At 42.7% G+C, this 16,505-nt stretch overlaps 1 protein-coding gene across 1 annotated transcript in view; it reads left to right on the top strand.

Moving 5' to 3' along the window:
* Positions 1 to 14,589, top strand: part of LOC311233550 (PDZ and LIM domain protein 4-like) — a 70,576-nt gene extending 55,987 nt beyond the window's left edge. Inside the window, 3 exon segments of the mRNA XM_084320516.1 lie at positions 687 to 859; positions 8,689 to 8,839; positions 11,304 to 14,589. Of these exon segments, the coding sequence (XP_084176642.1) occupies positions 687 to 859; positions 8,689 to 8,839; positions 11,304 to 11,508 (529 nt within the window). The 3' untranslated portion in view covers positions 11,509 to 14,589.
* The last annotated feature ends 1,916 nt before the right edge of the window (positions 14,590 to 16,505 follow it).

Consider the following 16,505-nt stretch of genomic DNA (forward strand, 5'->3'; position numbering starts at 1 on the left):
CTAGGCTGCATGTACCTATCAGGTCTCTCCTTGTTACTAGGCTACATGTACCTATCAGGTCGCTCCTTGTTACTAGGCTACATGGACCTATCAGGTCGCTCCTTGTTACTAGGCTACACTATCAGGTCTCTCCTTGTTACTAGGCTACATGTACCTATCAGGTCGCTCCTTGTTACTAGGCTACATGTACCTATCAGGTCGCTCCTTGTTACTAGGCTACATGTACCTATCAGGTCGCTCCTTGTTACTAGGCTACATGGACCTATCAGGTCGCTCCTTGTTACTAGGCTACATGGACCTATCAGGTCGCTCCTTGTTACTAGGCTACATGTACCTATCAGGTCGCTCCTTGTTACTAGGCTACATGTACCTATCAGGTCGCTCCTTGTTACTAGGCTACATGTACCTATCAGGTCTCTCCTTGTTACTAGGCTACATGTACCTATCAGGTCCCTCCTTGTTACTAGGCTACATGTACCTATCAGGTCGCTCCTTGTTACTAGGCTACATGTACCTATCAGGTCGCTCCTCTGCAACGTGCCTCTCTGAAATACTACCGACTGGAAATGCTTTCACACTGGATAACGAAGTGAAACGGAATGTAAATTCAACGAGGCCCGGCCTCAGGCATTGATAAGGGTTTATTACATTGTACTGACAGTGTGTTCCTCTCTGTGCTTCCTCAGCCCAGAGCCTCCCCCCATGTTCTCCCCCGGGAGCCGTAGCGGGAGCGGTAACGGGATCGACACGGAGTCTGATGTCTATAAGATGCTGCAGCACTGCGAGGAGCCCGTCTCTGAGCCCAAGCAGTCTGGCTCCTTCAAATACCTCCAGGGAATCCTGGAGGCAGAGGATGGAGGTAGGGTCCTTGTGTGTGTGTGTGTGTGTGTGTGTGTGTGTGTGTGTGTGTGTGTGTGTGTGTGTGTGTGTGTGTGTGTGTGTGTGTGTGTGTGTGTGTGTGTGTGTGTGTGTGTGTGTGTGTGTGTGTGTGTGTGTGTGTGTGTGTGTGTGTGTGTGTGTGTGTGTGTGTGTGTGTGTGTGTGTGTGTGTGTGTGTGTGTGTGTGTGTGTGTGTGTGTGTGTGTGTGTGTGTGTGTGTGTGTGTGTGTGTGTGTGTGTGTGTGTGTGTGTGTGTGTGTGTGTGTGTGTGTGTGTGTGTGTGTGTGTGTGTGTGTGTGTGTGTGTGTGTGTGTGTGTGTGTGTGTGTGTGTGTGTGTGTGTGTGTGTGTGTGTGTGTGTGTGTGTGTGTGTGTGTGTGTGTGTGTGTGTGTGTGTGTGTGTGTGTGTGTGTGTGTGTGTGTGTGTGTGTGTGTGTGTGTGTGTGTGTGTGTGTGTGTGTGTGTGTGTGTGTGTGTGTGTGTGTGTGTGTGTGTGTGTGTGTGTGTGTGTGTGTGTGTGTGTGTGCGTTTGTCTGTCTGTCTGTCTGTGTGTGTGTGTGTGTGTGTGTGTGTGTGTGTGTGTGTGTGTGTGTGTGTGTGTGTGTGTTAGTTGATTTTAAGTTTGTTTCCCAAATGCAATCATGCAAAGTGACCTCTTTTAAATCTACCAGACAGATGTGCAGATCATTTTGGAGGAAATAACTCATTCAGCATAATTTTATGTTACTGAATTTGGAGAGAAAGGAAGAAAGAAGGAAGGGAGGAAAGGATGAAGAAAGATAAAGAAAGAAAGAAGGAAGGGAGGAAAGAAGCAAGAAAGAGAAATAAAGAAAGAAAGAAAGAAAGAAAGAAAGAAAGAAAGAAAGAAAGAAAGAAAGAAAGAAAGAAAGAAAGAAAGAAAGAAAGAAAGAAAGAAAGAAAGAAAGAAAGAAAGAAAGAAAGAAAGAAAGAAAGAAAGAAAAAATGTGTCAGCCTGATTCCTGATACATTGGAGTATCTATCCTTCACATGTATTTGCATCCTATGTATAACTGTGTCTCCCCCCACCATGCCATCATCAATCTCTTTGGTTCAGCGTTCCATCAGAGATGTTTGTGTATGTAGGTTAGATAGTGTATATTCTAAGTAAATATTTCCCTCCTGTGCAAGCAAAGCACCCAGCGCTGGATCACAGCTTGTCCCTGACACTGTCAAGGCCTTCGGTCTCACTGGCATAGCTTTCCTTTTATAGAAAGACAGGAGAGTAGCGGAGAGAAAGAGAGAAAGAGAGAGAGAGACGTGGGAAAGAGAGAGGGAGCGAGTGGAGCCTCGATGACTCAAGTGAGGTAACGGGCGGGAAGCTCACAAAGGACATTCAAGTGAAGAAATATGGGTTTCCAGGAGACATCGCTTTGAACTTTCTGAGTGGGAGTCATGTGATGCTGACAGTGGCAGACCAGGGCTAAGACTAATCCCTGGAACTAAAACCCACATGTTCCGGTTTCATTCTTACTGTTTACCACTGAAATAGGTCGACAGCTTTGTTAGCTTAATCCATACGTCACATCTTAATTGAAGAGGGGCCCCAGATTTAACACTTTCCGGTGTATTCTTTTGTATTTATTTTTTTATGTTTTCTCAGCTATCATCAGTAGAAGTTTAAAATCCTATCTCACTGTACAACTGAAAGGGTTAAAAGTATGATTTTAGGTACGCTCTTGAAGAAAGAGGTGTCTTACTGTAGGTTTTATTTATTTATTACAGAGATATGATCATCTTCTCAATGACACTCCTTTGCCATAATAAAAAAAATAGTACCATTATTTTATCCTTAATTTCAGTCCCTTACTCGTTAACTTACTATTGAAAAGCTAAACACTTTCCAATTGTGTCATCACATCTCTTTCTGTTTGATGTCAGAAGCCCAATGGAGCGTATAATCCACAGGACAGGGTGTGCTGCTGTCTGCTACCAGGAAACACAGTGAAGCAGGGCCGCTCTCTGTTATTCTTAGACATTTTAATTTATTACATTTGCTGCCATTCACAGCTGTTAAATGAGAGAGAGAGATATGTTGAGAGTGAGAGACAGATGCTAAAAGGAATCAGAAGATGAGAGACTGATTGTGAACAGAGATTGTGAGAGAAAAAGAGAACGAAAGAGAGAGAGAGAGAGAGAGAGAGAGAGAGAGAGAGAGAGAGAGAGAGAGAGAGAGAGAGAGAGAGAGAGAGAGAGAGAGAGAGAAAGAGAGAGAGAGAGAGACAGGAGAGAGAGGAAGAGAGAGACAGAGAGACATCAGGGATGATTTTGGCATGGACTTAAAAGCAGTCTATTTGTCTGCTGTCAGCAGTCTTTGTAGGGAAAGATTTGGTTGATTGACAGGATGTGTTAAGCTGTGTAAGCCGTGTTTACACTGGATTTATCTTTAATACTACCTGTCTTTCTTCTGGGGCCATTGTCTAATAATGTGTCTAATCTCTTTCTCTCTCCCTCTCTCCGTGTGTCTGGATGCCTGTGTGTGTATGTCTGTGTGTGTGTGTGTGTGTATGTCTGTGTGTGTATGTCAGTGTGTGTGTATGTCTGTGTGTCTGTATGTCTGTGAGCACACACATACGTTAATGCTCTAAATCCTGCCAGAAACGTTGCTGAGTTCCGTTTGTCCTGCCTGGCGGTACACTCAGTGGACTGATTTCTTGTTTAACCCTTTCACTACCACACTACCGAAGGTTAACCCTTTCACTACCACACTACAGACGCTGTATTTACCTACACATAGTCCTTCTCCATACCTGTCGATACTATATCTATATCTGTACAAATCCTACTCTTACTAGCTACGCCACTGGCCAGTATGACTACTACCATACTGTCTTAACACCTTTATCACTGTACCTATTATATTACAACTCTGTACATACATCTGATTAGCACTACACTCAGTAGTACTCATTTATATATTTTACAGTTGTTCCGATACCGATACTAGTATCGGAAATGCCTCCGATACAGCCTAAAATGCTGGTATCGGTATCGGCGAGTACGCCGAAAGTCTAGCCTCCGATACCATATGACGTCATTTATCAACAACACGTGCGGTATCCTCCTGCTGAGAGTGAGCATTATAAAACAAACATGTTTTTAATCGACCGTGAATTAAAGTGTCAATGCTGTTTGTCATTTTAACAGCAGATACTTTCTTAAATGCCATTGTCCCTACAGAGCAGTGTGATGGGGAGCTCTGATGTCTGATGCTTGCTGGTGTTATTAGCATTAGCTGAAGAGCTATCTGAAAAGCTAGTTTTAGCTTAACGTTACCTTGGCTAAAGTTGGGACTATTCATAATCCAGCAATAATGGCTGCAGACCTGCAAGCAAAGTACAGCAAGTTGGCAAAGGAGTATTCCAAGGTAAATGTTTAGCTTTTAGTGCCAAATGATAAGAGTCTGAGGCGGAGTCTCAAAAGAGAATGTTGAATATTTATTGTGCAAAAATCACAACAGAGCCTCTGCTAATAGCTAACTGAACCGGAGCCTTCTGGTAGCAAGTGCAACAACGTATAACGTCCATGCGGAATCAATGTCCCAACAACCTTTCCGTGGGTGAACTCATTGAGCATAGTTGTCAATTAATGATACTAATACTAATCTATACAATCACCTGTTGTTGAATAAATACCATTACTTTATAGTTATTACTAAAAAAACAGTATATATAAAACAGTAGCTGTAAAAAATGCACTGGTATCGGATCAGTATCGATATCGGCCGATACCCAAAGCTTAGGTATCGGAATCGGATGGGGAAGGAAAAAATGGTATCGGAACATCTCTAATATATTTCATATCCAGTTTAACCACCTGTACATTGTATATTGCTGTTGCACTTTACTGCTACATTTGCACTCTGGTTGGACGCCAAAACGTCTCTTCGTACTGTACTTTGTACTGTACTCGTGCTGCATAATGACTTGAGAATAGTTGAGAATAGTTTCATATGATACCAATAGAGCCTGCGAAAAATGGTAATGTCAGCAGGCTGATATCATAATTTGGTATTGGCTGATGCCGATATTTTTTAACCCGTTCACTACCACACTACCAAAGGGATAACCCTTTCACTGCGACAATACAGAAGGTTAACCCTTTCGCTGCCACACGACAAAGGGTTAACCCTTTCACAACCGTGAAAGGGTTAAACTGCCAATATCGACTGGCCGATCGGTTTAACTACCGAATCCTTGTGTAACATACTTGCCGAACAAACCCGGTTCTCCTCCTGATTCTGACTCTAGCTTGTCCCAAAATCGCCATGTTGGCTTCCTTCTGAAGGCAAAGGCTTTCAGTGTTGACTTTAATGGGCTTTGGAGTTAAAACAAACAAAGAGATCAGTTTACCCAGGAATCCACAGAGCCGAGGGAGGGGTGGGTGTCTGAGGCAAACTCTCACCCAGAAGGGTCAGTCGACAGAGGAAGAGGAAGACCGCAGTAGTGAAGGATGATAGAGAGTGAAGACGAATGGTTGGATGATGAAGAGAGTGAGATGATGGCGTGATGATGAGGAACGGTTGAGATTTGTATTTTTTTATTCAAGAATGCAAGAAACAAAACAAACCCTCACCCAGAAGGGCGGTTGAAAGAGGAAGATGAAGAGTGAAAAATGGCTGGAAAATCATTATTATTATTATTATTATACAAAAATATAGTGTCATATTTATGTGATATGGCGTCATGAGGATCTAATATTTTGATTTATTTATTTACTTGCCATTTGGAAAAAGAAATAAACAGAAATGCTAGTGAACTCTAAAACCCCTCTCGATCATCTAGAGGTCCTGACCTTGGAGGTTGTTTGTTTAAATAAACATGACAAACTACCACAACCTTTACAGCAAGGGCTCTTTACATGGGGTTATTTCCAGAGAGCAGACACATTAGCTGTAGCCAGGGGGGCATCACTGTCGCCAGTGATGAACGGCTAGAAAACTCCCGTTTTTGAGTGAGAAAGAAAGAGGCGGATCTGCAGCTCAGGGGGAGGGACGCGAGGACACAGTCTGTGTCCTTTCTCCGTAAAGACTTCTGAGAAAGAGGGACATCCATCACGATGGAGGACACATCATCATGATGGCGTTAGAGTAGGCGGCGGCCTCCTAGCACTCGTTCCCACTGGAGGGTGAAGTATGGAGGTTTTCTGTCACGAGGGTCAGGAGGGGAGATAATGGTCAGATGTGGCTCCCAAGTTGTTGGTTGTCTCTCTCTCTCTCTCTCTCTCTCTCTCTCTCTCTCTCTCTCTCTCTCTCTCTCTCTCTCTCTCTCTCTCTCTCTCTCTCTCGCTCACCCCTCGTATGATGAGAACCAGGTGGAGTCTGGTCAGTATTAGACTGTTGGGTACATCTTTTTAATACATCTTGTGTATTAAAAAGCTGTCTGGTCCGAGATTAGCATTGTAACTCATCGGTGTAACTTCACGCATCGGTGTGTGAATTTGTGAGTGAATATGAGGCATAAGTTGTAAAGTGATTTGGATAAAAGCGCTTTCTTGTCAGAATCCAAACTAAAGACTAAACCACCGCTCCTTCATTCTGCTCTATACCTAGTTCTTATTGGCTGTACTCTATAACATTGGTTCTCAAGCTTTTTTTGTGTCAAGGAGCCCCGAATTGAAACATATTAGCCTGCGGAGCCCTATTTGATAAGAAGATTTTGGTTGTTAGATGTGAAGTAGAATTCCAGAATTCTACAGCTGTCTTTAGTTGAGGAGTGGAGAAACCAGAATAGTCAGAATAGTCAATCTAATTATATTTTTAAATTGGAATTAAATATTGAAAATGAAACTATTGAAATCAAAAATAATTCTGGGGACCCCCTGGAACTCCCTGGGACCTTCTCGAGGACCCCTGGGGATCCTGGGACCCCACTCTGAGACCCACTACACTATGAGACCATTAAATCAACCCACTTCATGGGATTCCCACAAGAACCGGCACAGGAAAGCAGTTTGCCATTAGGTGGCATCATTAGGTAACAGAGCCGCATTATTACCATGAAGAAAACGATGCATGCATGCGGTTCATTCCTCCATGTGTTGAAGTCCTCGCGGGGGAATCTCAGCGGTTGAGAGTTTGTGGGCGTTGGAAAGTGCTTTGAGGCGGGTGCCAGCTGCTTGGTAACGGGCGTGTGGTTAGAGGCGGAGATAGGCGGGCGGCACGCTGGGTTTAATAGCCTCTCTTGGCACATCATCAGTGAAGAGAAGTCATATAGTTCAGGGTTGCGCTCCGTTTATCGAACCTGTTCCACAGGAACCACTGGATCGGCCCCAAAAACGACAAAACTATGCCCCGACCCTGCATTCCAGGCAGGCACTAAACACCCAAAAGGTCTAAGAAGATGGTTCCATTCTTTGCACAATGGGGAGGGGGGGGGGTTGTCAATGGGTGATTTTCTCAGTGACAGTGACTCGGGAGGTAGAGCAGTAGTCTGGTAATCCGGAGGTTACCGGTTCGATTCCAGCTTCTCCCGGGCAGCGTGTCGAGTCGAAGTGTCCTTGAGAAACACACTTAACCCCCTAACCGATGAGCAGGTTGGCACCTTGCATGCTTGCCTCCGCCGTCAGGTGTGTGAATGTGTGAGTGAACGGGTGAAATGTGAGGAACTAATTGTAAAGCGCTTTGGATAAAAGTGCTATATAAATGCACCATTTACCATTTCAGGACCACTGCCGCTCAGTGGGCAACAGTAGAGCCTGGGGTGGAGTAGGTCCCAGGTGTGAATGAATGAGTGTATGAGGGTAACCCCCCCCCATTTGTTTACTCCCCCCTAAAGACAGTTGCTGTAAATAAGAACGTGTTACAATGTGTGAGATTATTGTGTGTTTGAACTTTGCTCCAAAACATTCTATGGGAAAACAATTCAAACTAAAAGATCTGTAATCGAAATCGCACACACGGTAGAATAGAGTAGTCTTTATTGTCATTATACAAGTACAACAACATTAAGAACGCAAACTTTTAAGGTGCTACACAGTAAAACGCACAAGTACAGAGTTATCAAAATGACAAAGTTAAGGTGCTATATACACAATATATCACACTGTACACAATTAACACAAAATGTCACAGTAACACAGCTACACGAAGTAGCTTGAATAAACGTGTGCTCTATAGGGAGGTGTAGTCTGACGTCACTTTAGTTTCCCGCGCGGTCCACCCGTATAGGGATTTATCATTGGGAAAATTGATTATCGGCTATTGTAACAATTCTGCCTCATGAACATTGGCAAGCTTTCCATTTTTGCACAAAATTAGTTCCCTTCTATCACGAACATTATTGTTTAAGCATTTTTGGTTGAAATAAAGGTAGTTATAAGGTTTTGAATTTGTCATTAAAAAAAGAACTACACTTCCCAGTAGAACGCCTGTTGTTCAGTGCTGTCGCCGTCAGCAGCGCCAGAGAGAAGTGTAGTTCCTCAGTGAACAAAAACATAAACGTTCTTATTTTGCTACCTTTACGATTAATTGCGATTTTTTTTCATGTTGAGCTATAGATTGTGGATGAACACACACAGAAAGGTACACCATGGCCAATGTTCATGCTTTATTTGTTTTAAACGAGACGATTTAGAAATGGGTCCATTGGAAATACATGGCGATTTCAAGAGGGGTGGACCGCACACGGGAAACAGCAATGACGTAACCATTTACACCTCCCTATACCTGCCACTGGACAGTAGTACGTGTGTTTTTCTTACAGCTCTGAATCCTGCCTCTGCCTCTCTGGGTGATTGAATGTTGTCGTTTCCGTAACTCCCATGTTTACTCTTTTTTGTTCTGTTTTCTCTAGGTGTCTCCCCGACAGACAGACTGAGAAACTTGAGGTCCCCGGTCAGATCCCCGATCCCCAAGCTGGGCAGCCCCCTGCCCCTCAGCCCCTTAAGCCCCATGCCTGGCCTCCAGAAACTACCCCAGTGCACGCGGTGCTTCAACGGCATCGTGTAAGTATTCCATCACACGTTTCATGTTTTACATGGGATGTCCCACTGCTAAGTCTAGGCGCTCTAGTTCTCTTTGTAAAAACTAAGGCTATGAAAAAAACAGTTTCTCGTCATTTGGGGCCATAGCTGTCAACATTGGCAGGAGAAAAAACGTGTACACTTTAGCCCCGCCCCTTCCCCCGGCCTCAAAACCTTTTCAACCTGGGACCCAAATGAGAAATCTATAGTCTCACATTCAAGAGACCCAGGCTCCTTTAAACATTTTACAAGACACCATAAGTCATTTCTGCCAGACAAAAGAGTGCTAGAAGCATTGTCATAGTGGTGAAGGGCTTTCTTCCATCAGCAAGGAAAGGAAGTCGCTCCTCTTCCTGTGTTGCAGATCAGATTAGATACGGTGCATTGGAACCAGTCACTTAATCTATCATGGAGGTCATTCCAGTGCCGTTGGAGTGTGGTGTTACAGTTCAGTTTGGTAACATGAGGTGTTCTCCTGACTCGTAGAAGTAGACCTGCACCAACAGGCCTTTTCACAACACAGAGAAGAAAACATCTGTTTAAGCCAGCTTTAATGATTTAAAGACCAAGCCCTCCTACTACACACCATCTCCCGTTCACACACACACCTTACAGACACACCTTGCATTGCACACATAAAACCATGCAGGCGCACACAAACACACACACACACACACACACACACACACACACACACACACACACACACACACACACACACACACACACACAAACATACCTTTTGATGCATGTACTCACACACAAGCACCATGCCGGCACACACACACACACACACACACACACACACACACACACACACACACACACACACACACACACACACACACACACACACACACACACACACACACACACACACACACACACACACACACACACACACACACACACACACACACACACACACACACACACACACACACACACACACACACACACACACACACACACACACACACACACACACACACACACACACACACACACACACACACACACACACACACACACACACACACACACACACACACACACACACACACACACACACACACACACACACACACACACACACACACACACACACACACACACACACACACACACACACACACACACACACACACACACACACACACACACACACACACACACACACACACACACACACACACACACACACACACACACACACACACACACACACACACACACACACACACACACACACACACACACACACACACACACACACACACACACACACACACACACACACACACACACACACACACACACACACACACACACACACACACACACACACACACACACACACACACACACACACACACACACACACACACACACACACACACACACACACACACACACACACACACACACACACACACACACACACACACACACACACACACACACACACACACACACACACACCTTTTTATTTTTTAACCAAGGAAGCCACAAGCACCGGTAATCCCCCTCCCATAAAAGCAGCTGTAGGTAAACAGTGATGTCATCCGGTGAGCTTACACATTAACAAGGGATGCTTGTGGAAGCGAGTGAAGTAGAATAAGGCTGCTATGTTCTGGGAATGTTTACACAGGAGGAGGTTACGCTGGTAGAGAGCGACAGCTTAATAGAATATCCCACAACTGGCTTGAATGCAGTAGGGTATGATTAAAGAAAAAGAAAAACACGTCCTGGGAACATGCAAATGCTTGTTCTCTTACAACAGCTGCTGTAAAGTTCTTTATATGACAGCCACTGATAATGGGCACTTTGCGAATGAGCAGTGTGTTATTAAAGTCAAATAAGCAAAGGGCTGCTCCTTTCTCTTTTCAAGTGGGCCGAACGGGACCTCCCCTGAGAAGACATGTCCATGTATAGTTGTAGACATTTAAAAAAGAAAAAATTCGAATAAATAAAAACTTTTATTTGTTCTTCTTTTTTCTTTGCTACAACCATAGAAACTAATTTGTTTGATCACTTTGGAAATCTTGGGGTCTCTGTCTCTCTAATACTTAGTAACCCCCTTACCACAAGAGAAGATAAGATACGATATTCCTTTATTGATTCACTAATTCAGCCATCATAGCAGCATGGGGGGGGGGGGGGTATGGGCATGGTAATAGTAGAAGACGTAAATATAGGCAATACAATTATAGTAAAGATACAAATAAGCATTGTAAACAATATAAATAACTCTGAATATAAGAATGAGCAAGTAAACAGTGTAACCAAAGGTGCAGATGAGGGTCTGTATGCCCTATCAGTTATATTATACGTATTATTAATTATTATACATATACACACGATTCTGCACTATATGGTCTTTAAAAATACTTAAAATCTCTCTCTCGCTCTCTCTCACTCTCTCCCTCCCCCTCCCTCCCACCAGGGGCGTCATTGTGAAGGCCAGGGACAAGCTCTACCACCCTGACTGCTTCATGTGTGACGACTGTGGCGTCAACCTGAAGCAGAGAGGCTACTTCTTCATCGAGGACTACCTGTGTTGCGAGACCCACGCCAAGGCCCGCGTCCAGGCCCCCGAGGGCTACGACGTCGTCGCCGTTTACCCAAACTCCAAGGTGGAGCTGGTCTGAGACGGACGTACCGAAATGTCATTGGGAAAAACCATATCACTGAGAAATACCAGCCCACATTCTGTGACCTTGGAATTATATGGTTCTGACATTTTAGTCAAAAGATGAGTCATTCTCATGATGTAGCTCCACAGACAGGTCTTTACATGTGGGTGGAGTTTTAAAAATGTGTAAGGTAGGTACTGTAGGTGTAGGTAAAAAAAATGTAATGCTAATAAAAAATAAAAAATACTCTGAACGTAGATAGAACCTTGTAATTCCAAGCTCACGATTGATAGTCTCAGGGCAGAAATGCTGACCTAGGATCAGATCATAGTGAATGGGAGGTCATCCAGGATCACAGTGATCTAGTTAAGCATTTCAACACTGTGACACTTTTGATAAACAAGGGCTGTTGAGCACATAATGAAATGACGTTCTCAGTGTATATCGGAATACGTTGCCAGAACATGCCTCCGTTTGATCCCCACCCCGACACTCCAACCCACAGCAATACCAGCATCTTACTCTATATCCGCCAAAACCCTTCCAACACTCAAACTGTGCCTCAGAGAAATAATGGGGTGCTTTGGTGTAATATATATTACTGCAACAGAATTCTGAGTTGATTGAATTGTTTGTCACGCTGTGATGGTAGATGGAACGGTGAGTCAGCGGGTTTCTCCTATATGCCGATGATCCTTTACACATTGCTTATCATTAGCCACAGTTTCCAATGCAGTGGTGTACATTACAATGTAGCAGCCCCATCAGCCTTTGGTTTAAACAGGTATTTACAGATATATCTCCAGTGTGCTTGATGAAGTCAAGAGGCTTGGGTGTCTTTCAAACTTGCGCTTACATGTAATGCGGTTTCTGTTTCTGATGGAGCTTTTATTCACATCTATTCAGTTTACCTTAGGGGTTTATTCAACTTGTTCTACTAAGCTGGGGCACATCTCTGTGTGTCTAGTAGCACTTTTGCAAGATCACTTTTCAGTCATGTTGAGAAATGAATTCATTAAAATGGCCTCTCACGGATATAATTAATCAAGGAACACTCAAATATTTTGGGAAATATACTTATTTGAGTCAGACAAGAAGAATGATTAGTGATCATGCTTGAGTGAGTCAGATAGGCTCCCAAGTTCCAATCCAGCAACATTGTGATGTCAGGTGGTAGCTTAGTGAATAAACAAATACCAATGATTATTGCGCCTCTCTGCAAGAGAAGACCAACCAACCTTATTATACAGGAAACAATGGTGAGTATCATACCTATCTATCACCAGTAATGAATCTGAGGGCAGAGTGATAGACTGAGTGGTTTAGAAGCATGTCTATCAATTACATACATTTAAATTTACATTTAGTCATTTAGCTGACGCTTTTATCCAAAGCGACTTACAAGTTCTGTACGACAAGTCATCAGGAATGGCACAACTCTATCAGCTGAGTAACAATGTTCATCAAAGTGTTGAGTGCTACAGTGTAGGTTCGTTTATTAGGATAAGTGCATGACAGTAAGGTTAGTTAGGGTTAGATTTTTTTTTCTTTAAATTTTTTTTTTTATTTCAGATAATGTTGAAGAAGTGCGTCTTTAGTCGACGGCGAAAGATTGGACAGGTTTCGGCTGTCCTAACTGCGGTGGGCAGTTCATTCCACCATTGTGGGGCAAGGACATCACCATAGTCCAAAACTGATAAGAAAACTGCTTCATCAATCAGTTTAATCTATGTGTCCAGCAGCTCCAGAGAGAGGTCCAGGTGCATGCTAGCCTAGCTTAGCACAAGGACTGGAAGCAGTGGGGAGCAGTTAGCCTAGCTTAGCACAAGGACTGGAAGCAGTGGGGAGCAGCTAGCCTAGCTCCGTCAACAGAGAATAAATACAACTTCCAACAACTCCAAAACTGATTCACAGAGATTACATTTATATCAATCTTCTCGTCTGACTCTGGGCAAATAAGGGCATTTCCCAACATGAGTGTTCCTTTAATGTTAAATGATAAATGGAACAGTCCATCATTTTATCTACCTGCATCCCACGGTAATACCTTTAACTATCAAAGGTGTATGTTTCAGATTCCATCTGATGCATGAGACGCGTACACCTGATACACAGATGCTGTCTTAAACGGTACTACTTTTTGGATGCATAGTTCGAAGAGGCGTGACATTCTCTCTCAGGTTCAAAAACAGTTGTTACTTTGTGCTTTCGGGCCACGCACCTGACTGAGAATGGAATTCCAACTCCTCATGGCAGAGATTTCCAGTTAACAAAGGTAAGCCAGAGTTTATTGGGCCCGTTAAAAAATTCCAAGTTGACACCAAATTATGCTCTCCGCCTCCCATGACAGCATTTAAAAACTGGCTGTATGCGGAACTGGGCCGTGGGAGACCAAGGCCATGGAAAGCGGTTGGAAGCTCGTAAATGGAGAACCGAGGACCTATAACATGTGGTAGTGATATAATATTATTTTTTTGTTTAGATGGTTTTTGGAACGTTACATAGGCTTGGTGGAGGGGAAGGAGAGAAGGCATAGGTTTTTCCTTTTCCATTAGGAGTAAAACGTTATAATAAAGAAATTAAATACAGCCAGGTCCATGAAATTAGTAAGTCATACTTCTATAGGGAGGATAAAAGGAAATAATACTAAAAATATACTAAAAAGACACTTCTTATCGCTAAGATCTAACTGAGAATCCAAACTGATTTACTTTCTGTGCTGATATCCGTTTTTATTTTTTATTTTTTATTTTGTTTTCATCAGATATCCACGATGATGTAAATGTATCACTGCTGGAATTCCAACCACAGTAGTTCTCTTTGTAAATTATGTGAAATTATATTGCTATGACTTCAGTTTCTTCCTGTTTTCTTACGTATTGTACATATTTGTTTTGTTTTTGTTAACACACATAACATGTCACTCACATGCCTTCACGTAATTCTTCGGTGTTCTTTGGAATGATTGCCGTGTGCTTTTCACATGAAATCTCCTCTTGTTTTTAACTTATTGTTTTGCCAACACATTTTGTTCGGGTTCTTCTTATTTGCTATTTCATGAGATATGAATAAAGTGCAAAATGTATTAAGATGAAATGTGATCCTGCTAATTGTTCCACTAGGGGTCTTGAGTGGTACAGTGATTTCACACAGCGAATTTAGAGCTACAATTCCTGTTGTCTTTTTCATAGGGTTTACCAAAGGAACCTTGCTGAGTAAAAAAAATATTTAGTTACTTCCTTAAGTATAGTATAGTTCCCAGTGGTGGAAAGTAAGTATTTTTACTCAAGTAGGCCTACTGTACTTCAGTACAATTTCGAGCTACTTGTACTTTACGTGAGTATTTTCATTTTAGGGAACTTAATATTTTTACTTCACTGCATTTCAAAAGGAATATTGTACTTTTTACTCCACTACATTTATCTGAACCCATCAGTTACTAGTTACTTTGGAGGAAAATATTTTGCATAGAAAAGATGGCAAAAATATATGAACATAATGTACGTTCACATTTGAAGTCAACTTCAAGAGGACGTAATCAGAGCAGCATAACTGGACCACGTACCACTTTAACATAACATTTAATCAGAGCAGCATAACTGGACCACATAGCACTAACCTTTAGAGGTCAATGGATCGAGGATCGAATGCTCCCAAGCATGGGAATACACAAACGTCATGTAGAATGCATACTTTTTACTTTAGATAATTAAGTACATTCTATAGCAAATATGTCTCTACTTTTACTTAAGTAGAATTTGAATAGAGGACTTTTACTTTGACCAGAGTACTCATTCTACTTAAGGAACTATCAGTGGTGGAATAAGTACACAGTCCCTTTACTTAAATTACCTTATACCATGGGCTGGTTGAATACTAAATTCTGAGAGACCAGCAGGTGTGCGTTAAAACCGTTTGAATGTACATGTAGTTCGGCTCAAGATTAATCACCGTTCTAAATTCATCCACTACCCAACAACATCTCATGCTTGGTAGCTGTATTCATGTATGTACTGTATTCAAGGACGGGATGTACACGGAGAGAACGATCCTTGCACACATATATGTAACCTAGCAACCTAGTCTATTAATCAGTCTGAAGTCAGAACAAATCTGTTCTCTAATTGAGATGCCACTCAACCAGTGCAAGCTTTCAACAAGCTGTCATTCCTACCATGACAGCTTAGCCCAGGGGCGACAGTTTTACCTTCTGAAAAGCCAAGTATACTATGTGATGTTGTAGGTTGGGTTTAAAACGGTATTGGAACCGGACCAAATATAACGCATGCATTTACACCTCAACAGCTTTGTGGGCTGCCAGACACATTTACCAGGGCCACCGTTGGCCTGCGGGCCTCACTTTGAGAAACAGTTTCACACGTCTGAGTCTTAGCCCTCAATCGGAATATGTTGAATCTGCAGCAACCATGAGAGAATTACTCCGAAATGCCAGGTATGAAGTAATAATGCCGGCTAGGAGGTAATAATGTCAGGTATGAAGTAATAATGCCGTCTAGGAGGTAATATTGTCAGGTAGGAGGTAATAATGTCAGGTAGGAGGTAATAATGTCAGGTAGGAGGTAATAATGTCAGGTATGAAGTCATAATGTCAGGTAGGAGGTAATAATGTCAGGTATGAAGTCATAATGTCAGGTATGAAGTCATAATGTCAGGTATGAAGTCATAATGTCAGGTAGGAGGTAATAATGTCAGGTAGGAGGTAATAATGTCAGGTAGGAGGTAATAATGTCAGGTATGAAGTTATAATGTCAGGTATGAGGTAATATGAAGTTATAATGTCAGGTAGTAGGTAATAATGTCAGGTATGAGGTAATAATGAATGAATGTCACCATTGATTAGACTGAAAGCCTATAATACTTACATATTTTCACGAGTCTGAGTAATTCCGCATGGCACGGCAAACACGGTTGATTTTCATCACTTTTCTTTATTGTTGCCTTTGCAAATGGAGCTGAGGAACGAGGTGCAGGTCTGCGGGGTGTAAGTGTGC

Source organism: Notolepis coatsorum (genome assembly GCF_963971535.1).
Source record: "Notolepis coatsorum genome assembly, chromosome: 8".
In the NCBI taxonomy this organism is placed as follows: Eukaryota; Metazoa; Chordata; class Actinopteri; order Aulopiformes; family Paralepididae; genus Notolepis; species Notolepis coatsorum.